Raw genomic sequence first — 20,474 nt, 5'->3', positions numbered from 1 at the left:
TTAAAGTAAAAAAAAAAGCCACTGGACCACCAGGGAAAAAAGAAGGCTCCCCCCCAGCATTCCCAAAGGTAAGGAGGCTGGGGGGGGGGGGGTTAAAGTAAAAAAAAAAAAAATGTTAATGTGAGTGTCTGTTAGTGAGTGTGTGTGTGTCTGTTAGTGAGTGTGTGTGTGTCTGTTAGCGAGTGTGTGTGTCTGTTAGCGAGTGTGTGTGTGTCTGTTAGCGAGTGTGTGTGTGTCTGTTAGTGAGTGTGTGTGTGTCTGTTAGCGAGTGTCTGTTAGCGTGTGTCTGTTAGTGTGTGTCTGTTAGTGTGTGTCTGTTAGTGTGTCTGTTACTGAGTGTGAGTTTGTCTGTTACTGAGTGTGAGTTTGTCTGTTACTGAGTGTGAGTTTGTCTGTTACTGAGTGTGAGTTTGTCTATTAGTGTGTGTGTTTCTGTTAGCGAGTGTGTGTTTCTGTTAGCTAGTGTATGCGTATCTGTCAGTGAATGTGTGTGTGTGTGTTTAGAATGCGGGGCGGGGTAAAGGTTGGGTGGGGGTGGCGCGCGGGGGGCGCCTGAGTTTTGTTCTGCCTAGGGCAGCACAAAACCAGGATACACCACTGTGTTGCCCCCAAGAACAATGGGGTACTATAAGAAATGTTAAACGTTCAATGAAAATAACTTTGCAGTCTTTAGACCTGAGGTAAAGGTGAGCGCTGGGAAGGTGTCCCTACTGTGCCTCATTGTCAGCCAGTCCCTTGAGGCTGTCTTGGGTCCGAGGACCGAGGGCTTCTGTTCCGTGGTACAAACGTTGCGGTGCGCTCTGGGTCCCAATTGGTAGTAGAGGGTCTTGAGGGTGAGTTGGCGGTCGGTGGGTCCAGTCCCAAGGCCTGTATTATTGTGGGTGCCTCTTCCATGGAGGCAAGTGTGAGTTGGGATCCGTTCTGTGGTATCACCAGGGATCCGTGTGCCCCCCATCGATAGGTGATGTCTGCTGCCCTCAGTCTGTTGGTGAGGGAGCTGAAGGTTTTGCGCCACATGAGGGTAGACTTTGTAAGATCCTGGAAAAAGGTTAGGCTAGCGCCCTCAAATATCAGGGGTGTTTTACCTTTTAATGCAGACATGACCTGAATCTTGTCGTGTACATTTGGGCACCTGAGTATCACATCTCTGGGTGTGTTTGAGCGTACCTTTGAGGACGTAGGCAGGTGGTAGATCTCCTCAGTGACCATCTTCTTGACCGTGGTGTGAGGCAGAATAGTGGCCAGAAGGCGCCTTGTGTAGTGCGGTAGTTCATCTGGCAAGATGGCTGCCGGGATGCCTCTAATTTTTATATTAGTGCGCCGATGGCGTTCCTCCATGTCTGTTGTCTGCTGTGCCATTATGGCTCTTTGTTGCGCCTGAAGGTGGTGCATTGATTCTTGCAGCTCAGCTAGGTGAGTTTGCATGTCTGTAATGTGTTTTTCATTAGTGTGTACCCTGTTTATAGTGGCAGTGATGTCCTTTTTTATGGGGGCCAGTTCTGCCGCAAGGATTTTATGGAAGTCCGAAAATAGGATTTTTAAATCATGCCTGGATGTTGGGGTCATGTCTGCTGGATGGTCTAGTTGGTGTTGTGGCCCTATGTGGGCTTCTGAGGTTGTTTCTGCCTCCGGTTGATCCGTGTGTTGGTAGTGGGGCGCCGTACGCGGCGTGTCCGCGGGAGTAGTTTTAGCCGGAGCAGGCCTTTGAAGCATGGTCCCTATGTCCCGGTTTTGTTCTATGGCTTGTGGGCGCTGTGAGCGGCGGCCCATGGCTGGTGTGTGTGCCGGATGGTCTGACCTTTGGAGGGAGGCTTCGTCCCGCGCTTGTCGCGCTCCATAGCCGCCGAGTAGTTTCTCCAGGTCTGGGATTGTGAGCGTGGGGTAGGCCCCAACCTTCCGTCTCCGCTTCTGCTATGTGGAAGCCGCAAAGAAGGGCATCGATCGGCTCGGGAGTAGGTAGGGAGTCCAGCTGGGGGCTGGAGGAGGTTGGATCGGCTGAGGGTGTTGGGATTTTTAATAGATTGTGCCCGTTTACTGGGGAGCTTGTCGAGATGGCGTCAGTTTAGCTCGCTGGTTAAGCTCCGCCCCCCACGCTGCTGTATTTTAGCTCTGAATGACGTTTGACTTGCGTGACTTATCCGCCACCAACTAGGGTTCAAGCCGCCATGTTTTAGGGCACTTTCTGCCTGTGAAACAAACATCAATTTTTCTGGCCGCTGCTACAGCAACGGCTGCAACAATACCAAATTTTTCAGGCATGTGTACATGCCTAATTTTTAGGCCCACTGGTGCAGCACTGTGGCTTCAAAAAACAAACCAAAAAAAAATCCTCCAAGATGGCACCAATATACCAGTGGTCTAAGCATCTTCCCACCTTGGCCTAAAAAGGGGAGGTGATTCAACAATTAAAAATCGCTGCCATATACACGTCCACTGGTAGGAGACACGGAAGGTATTAAACTGATATGAACAATACTAAACTCACCACTCCTATCTGGTGGCACATTAGCTTGCCCGCGCAGTGCCCCAAATTTCAAGTAAGAGGACCGACCAAGCATCTTCTTCCATCTCCCTGTTACATAAATCAATGCCATATCCATAGAAATTGTAGAGAATATCCAGGATAGTGTTACAGGGCCAAATCATGTCGCCTGTTGAAAGAGGTGACCTTGCTCGGGTCCCAGGTGTGCGGTTCCTAAAATGGCTGCCATATACACGTCCACTGATAGGAGACGCGGAAGGTATTAAACTGATATGAACAATACTAAACTCACCACTCCTATCTGGTGGCACATTAGCTTGCCCGCGCAGTGCCCCAAATTTCAAGTAAGAGGACCGACCAAGCATCTTCTTCCATCTCCCTGTTACATAAATCAATGCCATATCCATAGAAATTGTAGAGAATATCCAGGATAGTTTTACAGGGCCAAATCATGTCGCCTGTTGAAGAGGTGACCTTGCTCGGGTCCCAGGTGTGCGGTTCCTAAAATGGCTGCCATATACATGTCCACTGATTGGAGACGCGGAAGGTATTAAACTGATATGAACATTTACTAAACTCACCACTCCGAGTGCTGTTAATTATTAAATTTTTTTGTGGTGAGGCTTTACAGGACAGAGTGCTTCTCCACGGGACATGTTAACTCACGGGCAGCTGGCTCATCAAGGAACCAGAGCAGCTTGAACGAGGTGACCTTGCTCGGGTCCCAGGTGTGCGGTTCCTAAAATGGCTGCCATAAACACGTCCACTGATAGGAGACGCGGAAGGTATTAAACTGATATGAACAATACTCCACTCCTATCAGTAGGTCCGTCCCATTGTGATTTATGCCCCCCACCCACCGCGCAGGGATGGGGGCTGGGGGGAGGAAAGTAGGCCCCCCCATTGTGATTTATGGCCCCCACCCACCGCGCAGGGGTTGGGGAGGACAGTAGCTCCCCCCAGTGTGTATCATGGGCTTTGAGGACATGTGTCAATCCATACCTGCCAAGTGACCCTATGTAGGGGGAACAGTCCCTATTCTGCTCTTTGTCAGTGTGTATCATGGTCTCTGTGGATGGGGAACAGTCTCTATTCTGCTCTGTGTCAGTGTGTATCATGGTCTCTGTGGACAGGGAACAGTCTCTATTCTGCTCTGTGTCAGTGTGTATCAGGGGCTTTGAGGACAGGTGTCAATCCATACCTGCCAAGTGACCCTATGTAGGGGGAACAGTCTCTATTCTGCTCTGTGTCAGTGTGTATCATGGTCTCTGTGGACGGGGAACAGTCTCTATTCTGCTCTGTGTCAGTGTGTATTATGGTCTCTGTGGACAGGGAACAGTCTCTATTCTGCTCTGTGTCAGTGTGTATCAGGGGCTTTGAGGACAGGTGTCAATCCATATCTGGCAAGTGACCCTATGTAGGGGGAACAGTCCCTATTCTGCTCTGTGTCAGTGTGTATCAGGGGTTTTGAGGACAGGTGTCAATCCATATCTGCCAAGTGACCCTATGTAGGAGGAACAGTCCCTATTCTGCTCTGTGTCAGTGTGTATCAGGGGTTTTGAGGACAGGTGTCAATCCATATCTGCCAAGTGACCCTATGTAGGGGGAACAGTCCCTATTCTGCTCTGTGTGAGGAGGAGGAACGGGAAATGAGTAGCTCGGCATCCAACCTTGTGCGAATGGGGTCTTTCATGCTGTCGTGCCTGTTGAGGGACCCTCGTATAAAAAGGCTGAAGGAGAACAACCTGTGCTTGGTGTCCACGCTACTAGACCCCCGGTCTCTATTCTGCTCTGTGTCAGTGTGTATCAGGGGTTTTGAGGACAGGTGTCAATCCATATCTGCCAAGTGACCCTATGTAGGAGGAACATTCCCTATTCTTCTCTGTGTCAGTGTGTATCAGGGGTTTTGAGGACAGGTGGCAATCCATATCTGCCAAGTGACCCTATGTAGGGGGAATAGTCCCTATTCTGCTCTGTGTCAGTGTGTATCAGGGATCATTAGGATAGGTGTCAATCCATATCTGCCAAGTGACCCTATGTAGGGGGAACAGTCTCTATTCTGCTCTGTGTCAGTGTGTATCAGGGATCATTAGGATAGGTGTCAATCCATATCTGCAAAGTGACCCTATGTAGGGGGAACAGTCCCTATTCTGCTCTGTGTCAGTGTGTATCAGGGATTTGACTATCTTTATTCAGATTCCAAAATTACAATTCCAGGAAAAATTTAACAAACATTTACAAGAACATGTTATGCACATCATAGAAACAACGTGAACCTCTTTAAAGCCACAAACTTAAGACAAAAAATACGTACACACAATGTTTAAGGGTTTGAAAGAATATTCTGAATCTTTACATGTTTACTTTATCGTTTGTTTGATTTTTGTGAACCATATATAAACAAGCAGCGTGAAAACTATAAAAACTCAAGTGGCCATGCTGATCAAATTAAATAGTATGCTTTACACAGCGTATAAGGGTGATGTCACAGCACAACGGGAATCTAACAGGGGAAGAGGTGAAAGTCATCCTCCCCCTCCCACGACCCCGCCATATCTGCCAAGTGACCCTATGTAGGGGTAACAGTCTCTATTCTGCTCTGTGTCAGTGTGTATCATGGTCTCTGAGGACGGGGAACAGTCTCTATTCTGCTCTGTGTCAGTGTGTATCAGGGGCTTTGAGGACAGGTGTCAATGTTAGGTGATTTCTGCCCTTTATGGATTAAAAGCAGACTCTGCATCAACTGTGTAATTTTCCATGGGAGTTGTGCCATGGATCCCCCTCCGGCATGCCACAGTCCAGGTGTTAGTCCCCTTGAAACAACTTTTCCATCACTTTTGTGGCCAGAAAGAGTCCCTGTTGGTTTTAAAATTCGCCTGCCCATTGAAGTCAATGGCGGTTCGCGCGGTTCGCCCGTTCGCGAACATTTGCGGAAGTTCGCGTTCGCCGTTCGCGAACCGAAAATTTTGGGTTTGCGACAACACTATACTTCACCAAAAAGTGTTCTATTTTTATGCTTCTTCCCATAAGGACCAACTCCTGTACAACCAAAGGGTAGAGTGCCACCAGACGGCACAGAAACGAGTATGATTTGAGCCTGTCCTTATATAGGCTCTAATCTATGTGAGTTGAACCCATTTATTTACGAGTAACTGGAAATTGTAGATTATGCTAGCTTTAGTGTACCTATAATCTTAATTTTATTAATGACAGGAGGCGAGTATTTGCTTAAGTCTCTCTTTACTAGAACTCCACAGCAGCACAGAAAACAACCAATCAGAAAAAAGTTAGGTACTATAAAACTCCCCTCCCCATGCATCATACACTGGCAGCAAAACGCGCAGCAAACTGTTTGTCATAATAGGGTCTGGTGTACCATGCGAAAAGGGGGTCAGACGTAGGCCCCTGATACAGTAGATATGTATGCAGGGCACAGGTTCCCACTGGAAGTAAGGGTATGAAGTAAGGAGCCAGTGGTAAAATAAGGTCTGTGACACAGACAGAGCATAAAATGGATACTGACTATAGGAAGTACTACAATCCAGAAAATATATCATATAAACCCATATCACAACAATCATACACACACACATATCTACATATATATACAAATACATACACCCACACATACATACACCTGGATATAGAAGAACTCATGGTAAGTGTCAAATAAAAGTCCCATGTAGAAGGGGTCAGCTCAAGGCTGCATTAGGTCCCCCAAAGCAAACACCAACGTGCAGTGGAAGACGCTGAGCTGGTGGAGGCAGACCTCCAACAAAATGCACCGACGGGGGAGGGACCGCGAGCGGTCGCACTCCCTCCCGGTCGAACTCTCCCCCACCCGGTCGGACACACGCGGTCCGCGGGCGGAGGCGGCCGCGGCCACGTGGGGAAGAAGATCCGGCCGCTGGGGACTCGTGTTGCGTACGCGAGTGCCCCCGCGACCGGGAAACCACATGGGACCGCCGGAGATGAAAAACTCAGCGGTCCCGGAGCTCGGGGCCGAAGGAGGCAGGAGTAGCCAGCCTCCTGAAGCCCCCGAGCGGCACGCACAGCGCCAGGCAAGGGCACATAACCGGGGAAAGCAGGCATACAAAGAAGTGTGAAACGGACAGGGGGTTGGGCACAAATCTAAGTTGGAAAGACAGCAAGGACCCCAAAGCCCCCACAAAACATACACAAATAAGGGAAAATACAGTGAAAAGCCTGAAGTACAGGCATTAGAAAACCCCACAAGGAAATATAACAGTACATTGGAGTAAAAAACCCACACAGATAAAAAAAAAAAAAACAGTATATAGGAGTAAAAAACCCACACAGATATAAAACAGTATATAGGAGTAAAAACCCACACAGATATCTAACAGTATATAGGAGTAAAAACCCACACAGATATATATAACAGTATATTGGGATAAAAAACCCACACAGATACATAACAGTATATTGGGAAAAGAACCCACAAAGATATATACCAGTATATAGGAATAAAATCCCACGAGGATATATGACAGAATAGAAAAGAATACATCTAACAAGGGCAAAATAAACAACTGGACATAGATTAAATCCCACAAGGGCAATCTAAAATATATAAAATAAATTACTGAAAATAAGAACAAAGACCCAAAGCCACACACTAAGCAGGAGGCAGAGGTACTCTGACCTGTACTGGTGCGGAGCAGCAAAGAAAGAGGAAATGATGCATGGGGAGGGGAGTTTTATAGTACCTAACTTTTTTCTGATTGGTTGTTTTCTGTGCTGCTGTGGAGTTCTAGTAAAGAGAGACTTAAGCAAATACGAAGCCTCCTGTCATGTTATAAAATTTTATTTTACAGTATTATACTATGTAAATTCTTTTTTTTTCTCTCTTTTTTGCATATAAATTGCACACTATTCCCATACTATATGTAAGTAAATTATCTTGTATACCACCTGAGCGCTCCACTTTTATATGTGCCTATGGAAAGGTGTTTAACCAGTTTAAGGCACATATAACTATTTTTTCCACCCAGACCACTTCTGCCCATTGGAGTGGTCTGGGTGCCCTTAACCCTGCAAGTGTAATTATTGCAGTTTTCATAAACTGCAATATTTACCTTGCAGGGTTAACTCCTCCTCTAGTGACTGTCTACTAGACATGTGCTTATAGCACATGAAAAGTGTGCTATAGCGTCGCTGGACATCCTCACGCTATGTGAGGACCTTCAGCGTCACTGAAATCCCCATAGGAAAGCATTGAAAGCATTTTTCAATGCTTTCTTATAGGGAGGTCCAATGCGTGTGCGCGGCAAGCGAATTAGGTCTCCGCCACTGCCGTCCGCACATGTGCAATAGGTCTCCCCCGGATGATGTCGGCGGGGGAGGAGCGTGGGCGGTCCCTGACCCAGCGCCGAGGGACATCGGCACTAGATACAGGTAAGTCACTGAAGGGGTTTTAACCCCTTCAGCAACTTGGGATGGGGGGTGGGAGGGAGAGGGGACCTGCAGTGCCAGGAAAACGGTTTGTTTTCCTGGCACTGGAGAGCCCCTTTAACGGTAAGAAAATTGAAAAAAGGTCTGGTCACTAAGGCGTTAAACAATTCAATATAATAGCATAAACCTGAGCTCTTAAAAACTGAAAGATTTACAAATCCTCATTAATCTTGGTAATTTAAAGCCTTCCCTTTTCTGCAAAGGAATAGGCAGAGGGGAGGATACATGCATGGAAGAAGGGCTGAAGCGGAATAGGCAGATGGGACAATGCCTGCCTGGAAGAAGGGCTGCAGCAGAATAGGCAGAGGGGACGATACCTGCCTGGAAGAAGAACTGTAGCGGAATAGGCAGAGGGGACCATACCTGCCTGGAAATAGAGCTGCAGCCTGGTTAGGTGGAAAAGCTCCAGAGAGACCCCAGTCAAGCCTCAGCAACTGGGGTTGAAGCATTCCAGGTAGGAAGCGACTAGAGCGGAGGTACTCGGTTTGAGTACAGGAGCTCTGTCACAACTGCCACAAACCTTTGGTATTGACAAGAGCTATTAGCTAGTAGCGGTTACTAAATACTGACTGGTTTCCAAAGTTGTGGCTATATTTTCGTGGCTCGCTGCCAATAATGTCTACTTGTAAAAATTCCAAGTACTTGTACATTAGTCACTCACTGGTAAATTACACAAACAAATGCTGTGTAAAGTGTTACCATAGCAACCACATGGTAGTCAGGACTTAAAACCTGTTGGAAGCATATCCAATGAGAGCCTTTAGCATCTACTGTGTGGACAGCTTTACAGGGACACTACACTGCTCTAATTCCCAAAATGTAGAAATCACTGTTTAATAGATATACCTGCAATGAAAGCATAAATGCATTTATTTACATATTATTTTATTGGGGGTATATCTTTAACCCCTTAAGGACACATGACATGTGTGACATGTCATGATTCCCTTTTATTCCAGAAGTTTGGTCCTTAAGGGGTTAAACAGCTTGCAAGAGCTACAGGCGTTACAAGCCCTCCCTTTCAAAACCTGACCAGACTTTCTATCATCGAATTTCCAATAAGAAGTCTTTGCAAGACAGGTGCTCTGGGCAATGACCTGCCTCTTGAGTTTAGCTCCTCTAAGCAAACCAAGAAGTAACAGGACTGGTTTTCTGATTTACAGCCAGGGGGTGTAATAAGGTTAACTTATGAATTTGTTTTTAAAAACTTTCTGTAAAATTTGATGATACACTCTTCACACATAAAGCACTTCAGCAAAAAACTGATAACTCCATATTAATCTTGGTGTCGCAAACAGACACTAGCTGCTCACAAAGAAAATAAAAAGTTACCTGCGCTCTCTCCTTAAACCCTATGTATATTTAGACAAATGGAGGTCATTTAGTTGCTCCAATCGCCATTGGAGGGAATATCCACCTGCCAACGTCAATGACATCAGGTATGTCAACTAGTAGCGGTTGGTTAGTAGAAAGTAACAACAACATTGGAAAAGAGCCTCGTAACATGTTAACACATTGCTGTTGTTTTTTTTGTTTTTTTTTTGTTTTGTTTCACTCTGCAAGGTATGCCATCAGAATAAGCATAGCTTTTCTTTAAGTTGGTTGTTTGAAGACTTTTTTGATAGTTGATAGTTAATGTTTTCGAAGCACACAAACTATTTTAGCTTAATGAAGCAGTTTCGATGTATAGATTATGCCCCTGCAGTCTCACTAATCAGTTCTCTGTTAAATCACTTTTGGTCTGCTTATACAGATACAACACCTCATGATCATCGTGCTCACAATGATCATCATGCTCACAATAATTGGCTACAATGAAAAAATTATGGGACTTGTATTTGCCTAGCAACACCAACCCTGGCTCTGACAAAAACATGGATTAATTTTCAATAGAATCTTACAGCACCGTGTGTTGACTTTAGAATTTCATATCTTCTGCTCTGCAAAGTGAACTGGATAGGTATGCATAAAAAGAAAGAAAATTGGTATAACCTCGCAATGGCAGAGAATTGACCAATGAGACTCCAAGGGAATGATCTATACCACAAAATTGCTTCATTAAGCTAAAGTTGTTTTGGTGATGCAGATTGTTCCTTTAATAAAGCAAGGTAGCTTTGTATTTCCTCTCATGACTAACTTTCATATGATATAAAATTATTGTTTGTTTGTTTTTCTATTTTTCACTCCTTTTTTACTTTTCTTTATTTGCTGTGTTTGGTTGAATAGAATTTTCAGCTCTTATTAACCGGATTGAAGGTTTAATTTTATAACATCTATGTCTCTTTTCCTTACAATTGAAGTTGGGGAATTAATTGAATATTGCACAAAGTTTTAGGCTCAATTACCTGCTACTGTTTTATACTAAGATGTGTTACATGTTGTTTATTAATAACTATTTATTAATAACTAAGGAAAATGTTTAATACTTACTGTAATTTTCTTTTCCTGATCATTAATCATGGCAGCATTTAGTCATGGGTTAGCTCCTCCCATTACAGCAGAAATTACAGGAAATATAACTCTGAAATAGGTATAACTAGATCCTCCACCTCCATAACAGGCAATCTTTGTTACTAGCTTCACAACTCTTATAGTATTTGGGTGGGAACGTAATGCTCCCATGATCAGGAAAATAAACTTACATTAAGTATGAAAATTGCTCCTTATTCCTGATCAATCGTGGCAGCTTTTACTCATGAGGAATACCCAAGCAGTATTTATAGTGGGAGGGACAGAGTTCAAATACAGCTAATAGTTATAAAAACCATTATTGAGCTGCATAAACCTTAGAAGACTTTTAAAAAGCCAAACAAGTAATCAATTGGATATTGTCATAAGATGAGTCCAGACAAGTTAATTTACCCTAGAGTCTGCTAGGTCAGCAACCCCCTGGCATTACAATGTCTAAAATATCCTGGAGAAAAATAGAGCCAGATAGGAATTAAGGTCATGATAACCAAACCTAGAGAAGAAACAAGGCTAGACTAATACAAGACAAACTCTTGTAAGAAAAAGACGCCCGTCTCGTTATGGATAATAAAAGAAAACTAAAGAACCTCCATAAAACCAAGACACGGTCTAGAAATTATAGGCCCATCATGTTAAAAAAACAGGAGATAATGTCCTTCTCTAATATAAATTAAATACCAAATGGATGGCAGTATCAAATCAAAACCTTGAAAAAGGCATAACTTCCAGAGATCAGAGTGAATGAAACAAGCCATGACATTTTAGATAGTGTAGACTGCCTGTTAGGGAGGGGGTGGATCTATTTATACCATTTCGGAGTTCTATTTTCTGTCCTTTCTGCTGTAAGGGGAGGAGCTAACCCATGAGTAAATGCTGCCATGATTAAATAGTAAAAAAGCCAATGCTTGTTTTCTTTTTTCATTAGGACATATATAACGAAATTAAAGGATGACAGTTACGCAAGACAATGTATTATGTATGTTCCTCTTTTCAGACAAATATTGCCATAGCGGTTTTAAAAATGCAATGCGATTATAATTTCGAAATCATCCTAACTGTAATATTTTGACATTCTGTTTTGTCATTATTTAAGGATACATTATTAGTCTAAACACCACTTCTGTTACTTCGTCTTGTAAAAAAAAGGGAAAATATATTCTCACAGAGATATAGGGATAATTGTCTTTATCTAAAAATACAAATTATCCAAAATGATTTATTATAACACCTGATATTTGCTGACTTTTAGACAGTTTGGCATTTGGAAAATGAATTGTTTCACACGAATTGGGTTTACATAGATTTACACAATCCCACTGAACCACAAATTAGCAGAGCGGAAATATATATATATCTGTTACAATATTAAAAGTGCAATTATGATTATGGAAAGCTGCATCAGACAAAACTGGTCTATTTATTAAACTCTGATTGAGCTTACTGCGTGGAAATAAAGTACAGATTTTACCACCAACAGGTATGGAATTTCAATTTGTGTGAATTAGTCATTGTAAGTTTCATTGGTATTAATTTGTGTGAGAAAATGAAGCATAGACTAATCAATATTAGGAATTTGTAGAAGATGTGGGTCTCATGGGAGACGTGCAAATCCTCTAATGCAAGTTGTATTTTCTTCATCTTTTCTATTATTGTTGGTGAATGAGTGTCATTGATTTCTTCGTTATGTCCCCTTTTTTTCTCTTGTCATGTTCCCATTTATTTTTAAATAGACCTTGTTTAAAATAAATCAGTGCCTCTGTAAAACGACTAATGAGCATCTCTATGAATAAATAGAGCTAAAATTCTATCAAATCATTTTTATTTGTTAAACTTGGTAACAACAGGGAAAAGGGTACATAAGAAAAAATTAAAAATGGAAAACAATCATGCCATCCACAACAATATCTGGGGGTATATTCAACCAAATCAGGACAAAACAGCTACTTAGGTGTTGACCGATTTATTTATTTTGCCAATTAAAATGCCAAGCAGATCGTATAATATATATTGACCACCTCTTCGACACATGCAACACTAAATTAAGAATTAAAATCCATTATTTGCTCTCAGTTTTACTTAACTTCATAGCTAACTACCTGTGCCTCCGCCTTTTCTTTGCCTTCCAATGATATGCTGACCTAAGGTCTAACCCAGGAGAAGGCAACGTTCAGCTCTCCAGATGTTGTGAAGGACATGTCTCCTGATACTTTGCCAGCATTATCGCTATACGAGTATTATGGGAGATGGAGTTTACAACATCTGGAAGTCGTGAGAGACTAAACTGGTCAGAGTTATTGTCTGTTGACCATGCTGTTTGGCTTTATCTGTAGACAAAAGGACACTTTACATCAGCTTGTGTAAGATTATCTGTGAATTGGAGACACCAGCCACTGGGGAGAACTATATTGTTGTTTTTGCTGGAGGGGTCCGAGTGACCACATTGCACTGTTTACGTTTATCGTTGATTTTTGTTTGTAAGTGCAATGTGTTAGCTACACGTATTTAAAATGTTTTACATTTTGTACTATGGTATATTATTTTATCTTGTTAAAGCCTAATTAAAGTAATGAAGATATCATTTGAGTGTTATATTACCCATTAAAGTATTGAAGATCAGACTACTTTAGTATGATATTGGTATGTACTTTTTTCCACCTGGGTGATATTGTACATAATTGTATACACTGTATTGATTTTATAAAAATCCCACAGCACTTTCTTGTTTTCAGTCTTCATATTCCTGTTTTTTTTTTTTTTTCAGAGAAATGGTTAGGGTTATATATTTAGGGTGAATCCATCACTCAATTGTTTTTTTTTTCTCATATTTCAAATAAATTGTATGCATATTTCTTATAAAATGTTCTGCGTGGTAAAGGGATTCATTGAAAAGAAACATGATTGACAAACGAGGCAGGCAAAGGGACAATGAAGTTTATAAAATAATTGGATAAATTATAAAACACATAATAAAATAACAAACATAGCTCTCACAAATAATGTACTAAAGAATTGGACTCTGTCAATAATCCCAATATATAATATCATCAAAAAGGTAGATATAAGACTAATAGACGTGTCCTCTACTTCATTTATTTTGTCCAGTAATGACTTTAAAAGGTCAAGTTAGCAAATCCATTCACTGTTCAGTTGTGAAAACAAATAGCTGCTTATATTAGCTTCGTATCTCCTGCAAAGTTGAGAATGATAAGTATAATAATTTATAAGGAATAGAATCTATGAAATTCATGTTTTTAAATCATATATATAATACAGCATACATCTGCAAACAGATAAAAAAAAAACATATATTTTACAAATACGGTCATTTTGCAAAAATGTAAATGGTTTTCATAGAATGTCTCAGAACTTCCTTCTTTAGCTTAAATGATCACGTTTGAGTAATGGTTAAATTCTTTGTTAATAATGACAAGTTCCTGTCTGGTTTACCAGCAATACACTTTCACAGCTGAAACAGACAACATTTACCATGTGCAATAACGGAGAGAAAATTACTGAGATGTACGCAATAACAGGTAATATTAAATTAATATTGAACAAACTGTATCACTTCAATAATTCTAGTTAGAAGCAAACATTATGCAGATTATCATTTATTTTGCTATGTTTTAATTTAATATACTCCCAGTGTGAATTGGAATGAGACCAACAATTAAAAGGATAAGCCTTCTTATCTTAACTTTTTTTTACAGTAAATCGTCCAATCATTAAATCTAATTATTAAATTGATTCATCATATTAAAAACTCTTCAGTTTTCTCAGTATGATACATTGCAACACCTTACTGATTTTTGAAGATAAATATAAATAGAATTTTACATCTTCATGAAGTGGGTGACTTGATTTCGAAATAGGAAACAGCTTCTTAGATCGAAAAAATGTATCTAGAATTCTGCCACCAGAGTCATGAACATATCTTCAGTGTGCACCAAAATACACATTTTATTCAACTCATCTGCTTATCTATAACTAATGTGAATGCAATTTATATAATATTGGTCAATAGCCCATTTCCTGGAAATGTGTTTAGTTCAGTTTCCTCTCACTGACAGGTAATGTCTTTTGGGACATTTCTCTTTGTGGGAGAGACAGGAAAACAGTTTAGGGGAAGATTAAAATATCTAAGGTTAAAATATAATATGAGGTTTATGTTATTTATTTATTTTGGCTATTAAAATGCCAAGCCGATTGTATTATATATTTTAAAAAATTAAAATCCAGCGCACTCCCTATCTACTAAACAGCTACTTAGGTGCTGACCGATTTATTTATTTTGCCAAATAAAATGCCAAGCAAATCGTATAATATATATTGACCACCTCTTTGACACATGCAACACTAAATTAAGAATTAAAATCCATTATAAGACGGCAGGACTTCATTTTGGAGCTTAAAAGTCTGCTTTGGTGCATTAGTTACTTCTGAGACACTATGAGACAAAGAGACTGAGTCTATGTAATAGAAGTAAACAAAATTAAATATGCTTGGTGGTCAGAAAAAAAACCCCTGCAGTTTTGTTTACTAAAATGACCTCTGAGGATTGATTGTATTTGTATTTTGCCCAGTGTAAGTACTAGGTTTCAACAACTCCAGGAGAAAACATAGCTTACATAATTTATTACATCTTTAAACCCTAAAATATCTTTACTTTTTCCAGCCATTATAGCGCCATTTATTTAAAAAAAATCTGGAATTGGGTAAAACTCTGCTATCATGATTTTTTTTTTTTTTTTATTGGGTGCCTCCATTTTGTTCTCTTCTGCCTATCATATTTGCAGTTTGCCATTCTGTGGGATTTTTCTGACTGATTGATTGTGGGTAAATTAATTTAGCAATTCAGCTTTTCCTTTAATCTTCGTGTATGAAAAAGAAAAAATGCACACAAAAATATATATACACAAGTACACCTAACCAACTCAATGGTAGGAATATGCAGAGGTACTTAACTGCGTATAAGATGGATACAGCTTCCCAAGAGGTTTCCCCCAAACGAACCTCAAATATAGATATGGATATAGACAAAAAATGGGATACAGCTGAATAACTAGAAAAAAAAGAATATATAGCACATAGTGAAGTACATTAACAATAATTGGATTTAACCCACAAAGATTGCACTCACGAGATGGTGTAGGGTAATGCGCCTTTAAGCCCACAATGGGCCCATTGTGGGCTTAAAGGCGCATTACCCTACACCATCTCATGAGTGCAATCTTTGTGGGTTAAATCCAATTATTGTTAATGTACTTCACTATGTGCTATATATTCTTTTTTTTCCTTTAATCTTCGCCTATTGTCAAAGTTTGCTAAATATCGCGTGTTGTGAACTGAAAAGAAGATTGTAAAGATTGTAAAGCTAATCTGATAAGAGCAACATGGGAAAATTTTCCATCTCAGTTATGTTATTCAAAATGTTATGCATACATTTGTTTATATTTACCATTATTCACTGGTCATATAATAAAGCTAGAATTGATAAGTTAAGCGGTGTTCGTGCCGTCCATAAGGAGGGAAAGCCTCAAAAGGTAATTGCGAAGGAAGTTGGATGTTCCCAAAGTGCTGTATCAAAGCACATTAATAGAAAGTTATGTGGAAGGGAAATGTGTGGAAGAAAAAGGTGCACAAGCAGCAGGGATGAGGATTGTCAGGAAAAGGCCATTCAAAAGTGTTGGGAACTTTCACAAGCAGTGGACTGAGGCTGGAGTCAGTGTATCAAGAGCCATTACACAAAGACATGGGCTTCAGATGTCGTATTCCTCTTGTCAAGCCGCTCCTGAACAACAGACAACGTCAGATGCGTCTTACCTGTGCTAAAGAAAAACAAACCTGGTCTGTTGCTCAGTGGTCCAAAGTCCTCTTTTCTGATGAGAGCAACTTTTGCATCTCATTTGGAAAGCAAAGACCCTGGAGTCTGGAGGAAGAATGGAGAGGCACACACTGCAAGATGCTTGAAGTCCAGTGTGAAGTTTCCACAGTCTGTGTTGATTTGGGGAGCCATGTCATCTGCTGGTGTTGGTCCACTGTGCTTCATTAAGTCCGGGGTCAATGCAGCCGTCTACCAGGAGATTTTGGAGCACTTCATGCTTTCTTCCGCTAAACTAACAAAATTAGGATCCCCACCCGCCGCTCATGGGTGGGGACATTAGGTCCCCCCCACCATTATTATATTTGGGTCCCCACCCGCCAGCAATGAGTGGGGACGGGGGAAGACATTAGGTCCCCCCCATTTTTAATAAATTAGGGACCACACCCGCCGCTCATGGGTGGGGAAAGGGGGGACCATTAGGTTAGGGTTCCCACCCGCCGCTCATGGGTAGGGACCGGGGGGGCATAAGGTCCCCCCCACCATTATTAAATTAGGGTCCCCACCTGCCGCTCATGGGTGGGGACCGGGGGGGACATTAGGTCCCCCCCACAATTATTATATTAGGGTCCCCACCCGCCGGCAATGGGTGGGGATGGGGGGGACATTAGGTCTCCCCCTTATTATTATTTTAAGGTCCCCACCAGCGGGCACTGGGTGGGGAATGGGGGGGACATTAGGTCCCCCCTCATTATTATTTTAAGGTCCCCCCCACCATTATTACATTAGGGTCCCCACCCGCCAGCAATGGGTGGGGACGGGGGAAGACATTAGGTCCCCCCCATTATTATTAAATTAGGGACCCCATCCGCCGCTCATGGGTGGGGACCGGGGGGGACATTAGGTCCCCCCCACCATTATTAAATTAGGGACCCCATCCGCCGCTCATGGGTAGGGACCGGGGGGGACATTAGGTCCCCCCCACCATTATTAAATTAGGGTCCCCATCCACCGCTCATGGGTGGGGACCGGGGGGGACATTAGGTCCCCCCCACAATTATTATTTTAAGGTCCCCACCGGCGGGCACTGGGTGGGGACTGGGGGGACATTAGGATTTTACCTGTGCCAGCCCCCCCCCCCATTTATTGCACTAGTGACTGGGCAGCAATAGCAATAGGGAGTTTTAAATCTCCCTGTTATCAATATGGAGGTCAGAGTGACCCCATATTGATTTATAATTAGTGTGTAATGACAGTGAGCAGCCACTGGCTGCTCGCTGTTTAGTTGACTTGCCCTTACTCGCGGCAATGCCGCGAGTAGGGGCATTCAGGAGGATTTAACCTCCCATTTATTAATATGGGGTCATACGACCCCCATGGATTTTAATGCGGGGGGGTAGTAATAATTTTTTTACAAGGAGGGAGCTGGTAGAGCTGTTTTTTTGCGCACGCTAATGGAAAAGAAAAGGTAATCATTCGGCATTTCCACTTTCCTTTCGTTTCCATTATCATATGTTGCTCTTTCGTTTACATTTCTGCTGACGAATACGAAAAACACAGGAATTTCAGGCCGAAAACGCTTTCGTTCGAAAACGAATGCACATGTCTAGTGATTATTTCTGATGACTGAAAGGTAGGCAGACAATGTAATAGAGCAGCAGGAAATGCTAGCAGAATGCTTGGTTGTATAGGGAGAGGTATTAGCAGTAGAAAGAGGGAGGTGCTCATGCCATTGAACAGAACACTGGTGAGAACTCACTTGGAGTATCGTATGCTGTACTGGAGACCGTATCTCCAGAAGGATATTAATACTTTAGAGAGAGTTCAGAGAAGGGCTACTAAACTGGTTCATGGATTGCAGGATAAAACTTACAAGGAAAGGTTAAAGGAACTTAACATGTATAGCTTGAAGGAAAGACGAGACAGGGGGGATATAATAGAAACATTTCAATAAATAAAGGTAATCAACACAGTAAAGGAAGAGACTATATTTAAATGAAGAAAAACTACCACAACAAGAGGACATAGTCTTAAATTAGAGGGGCAAAGGTTTGAAAATAATACCCGGAAGTATTACTTTACTGAGAGGGTAGTGGATGCATGGGATAGGCTTCCAGCTGAAGTGGTAGAGGTTAACAAAGTAAAGGAGTTTAAGCATGCGTGGGATATGTATAAGGCTATCCTAACTATAAGATAAGGCCAGGGACTAATGAAAGTATTTAAAATAAAATTGGGCAGACTAGATGGGCCGAATGGTTCTTATCTGGTTACAGGCCGCCTGGAAGAGCCCTTATAGAGTGGTGGAACAGAGATGTGACACATGTGTATATAATTGGCCCCTGCGCAGGAACTGGATGGCGACGCATGCTCCCTGTGAACATGATGAAGCCCTACCAGGAACGCTCAGAGGAGGTGACCGCTATCTGTGAGCCCAACTCTGATGAGTTTGATAGCCTTCCCCTCCCAGACCTGCTGGGGGATGGTCGGTTGTCTGGCAATTTAGGAGAAGTTGCGCTGGGAGACCGGCTGAGCCCCCAGGAGCGTACCGAGCTGCTAAGAGAGAAGCAAGATACCTTCTCTAACATACCTGGATACACTCCTCTGGCCACTCACCGGGTGGAAACCCCAGGGCAACTACCCATGCGCCAGATCCCCTACCGCATCCCCGAATCGGTGCGGGAGAATATGCGCAAGGAGATCGATGAGATGCTCCAACTGGGGGTTATTGAGCCATCAGACAGCCCCTGGGCTTCCCCAGTAGTCCTCGTACCTAAGCGGGACGGTACGACCCGCTTCTGCGTGGACTACCGGAGGTTGTATGAGAAAACAGTGTCTGACGCCTATCCTATGCCTAGGATAGACGAACTGCTAGACCGGATGGCCAGAGGCCAATACCTCACTACTATTGATCTGTGTAAGGGGTATTGGCAGATTCCCCTGGACCTGGACGCCATCCCTAAGTCAGCCTTCGCCACCCCATTCGGCTTGTACCAATTTAAGGTCATGCCGTTTGGGATGAAAAACACCCCGGCTACCTTCCAGCGCATGGTGGACCGACTCCTAGATGGTTTCCAGGACTACACCTGCGCATATCTAGATGATATTGCAATCTTCAGCAATACCTGGCAGGAGCACTTGGCCCATAGAGGAGCGGTTCTAGACAGGATTAGGGAGGTCGGTTTGACGTTGAAACCGGCCAAATGTAGTATAGGGATGGCCGAGGTACAATACCTGGGCCATCAAGTGGGCTGTGGGAAACAGAAACCAGAACCAGCCCAATGGCCCACCCCAAGAACTAAGACTCAGGTGTTAGCATTTCTCGGGATGGCAGGATATTATAGGAAGTTTGAACCCAATTATAGCGCCCTGGCCAAATCCCTTACCGACCTTACCCGTAAGAACCTTCCCCGCCAAGTAACCTGGACCCCGGAGTGTGAGCAGGCATTCCAACATCTGAAAAATGCACTTATCAATGCCCCTGTCTTGGCAACTCCCAATCCAACTAAACATTTTCTGGTTCACACAGACGCTTCTATGTTTGGATTGGAGGCAGTACTGAGCCAAGTTGGGGCCGATGGCGGAGAACATCCTTTGACTTACATCAGTCGCAAGTTATTACCCAGAGAAGTAAGCTAAACCGCCATCGAGAAGGAATGCCTGGCTGTGGTGTGGGACCTAAAGAAGTTGCAGCCGTATTTGTATGGACAGCCCTTTTCCTTGCTCATGGATCACAACCCGTCGGTGTGGCTGAACCGGGTGGCTGGGGACAATGCCAGGCTGCTGCGCTGGAGTTTGGCGCTGCAGCCCTTTGACTTTAACATTCAGTACTGCCCGGGCAAACAAAATGGAAACGCTGACAGGTTGTCTAGACAAGCAGACTTGGAAAAATGATCCGTGAGCAGCCCGGACATCCCAAAGCCGATCCATGCAGGATCAGACTGTGTATGCCAGCTTGTGGGCAAGGGGGAGCAGTGTAGCGGATGGTATTGGGCTGTCCTCAAAATTATGTGTATTCTTATGCTTTCGGTTAAATTTTGCCATATGTATGTAAGTTGTATGCAGCATTCGTCTAATTGTTCGGTAAAATCACTCCAGTTATTATGAGAGTGAAACTACCGAACAATCAGACCACCCCAGGAATAAGTGTGCCTCCAATTACCGTTCGCAACAATGTTGCAAACGGGTAAATGGCAATCAGTGCAGTGTGTGCTTTGTCCTCTGGGTGGC

The 20,474-nt window shown here is 42.9% G+C and overlaps 1 protein-coding gene across 4 annotated transcripts in view; it reads left to right on the top strand.

Moving 5' to 3' along the window:
• The window catches only part of LOC134577544 (carcinoembryonic antigen-related cell adhesion molecule 19-like), a 411,821-nt gene that overhangs the window by 370,786 nt on the left and 20,561 nt on the right, over nucleotides 1–20,474 (top strand). For 2 of the 4 annotated variants that reach the window (XM_063436327.1, XM_063436325.1), the window contains exons 1-2: nucleotides 11,846–11,903; nucleotides 13,877–13,959. The exons of 1 other annotated variant lie outside the window; for it this stretch is intronic. In XM_063436327.1, the coding sequence (XP_063292397.1) occupies nucleotides 13,914–13,959 (46 nt within the window). In that variant the 5' untranslated portion in view covers nucleotides 11,846–11,903; nucleotides 13,877–13,913. Of the gene's footprint in view, nucleotides 1–11,842; nucleotides 11,904–13,876; nucleotides 13,960–20,474 lie in introns of those variants that run through there. One more of the 4 variants, XM_063436328.1, reaches the window with a different exon arrangement.

The sequence above is a fragment of the Pelobates fuscus genome, chromosome 11 (genome assembly GCF_036172605.1).
Source record: "Pelobates fuscus isolate aPelFus1 chromosome 11, aPelFus1.pri, whole genome shotgun sequence".
In the NCBI taxonomy this organism is placed as follows: Eukaryota; Metazoa; Chordata; class Amphibia; order Anura; family Pelobatidae; genus Pelobates; species Pelobates fuscus.
This window is presented reverse-complemented; position numbering and strand designations above follow the sequence as displayed.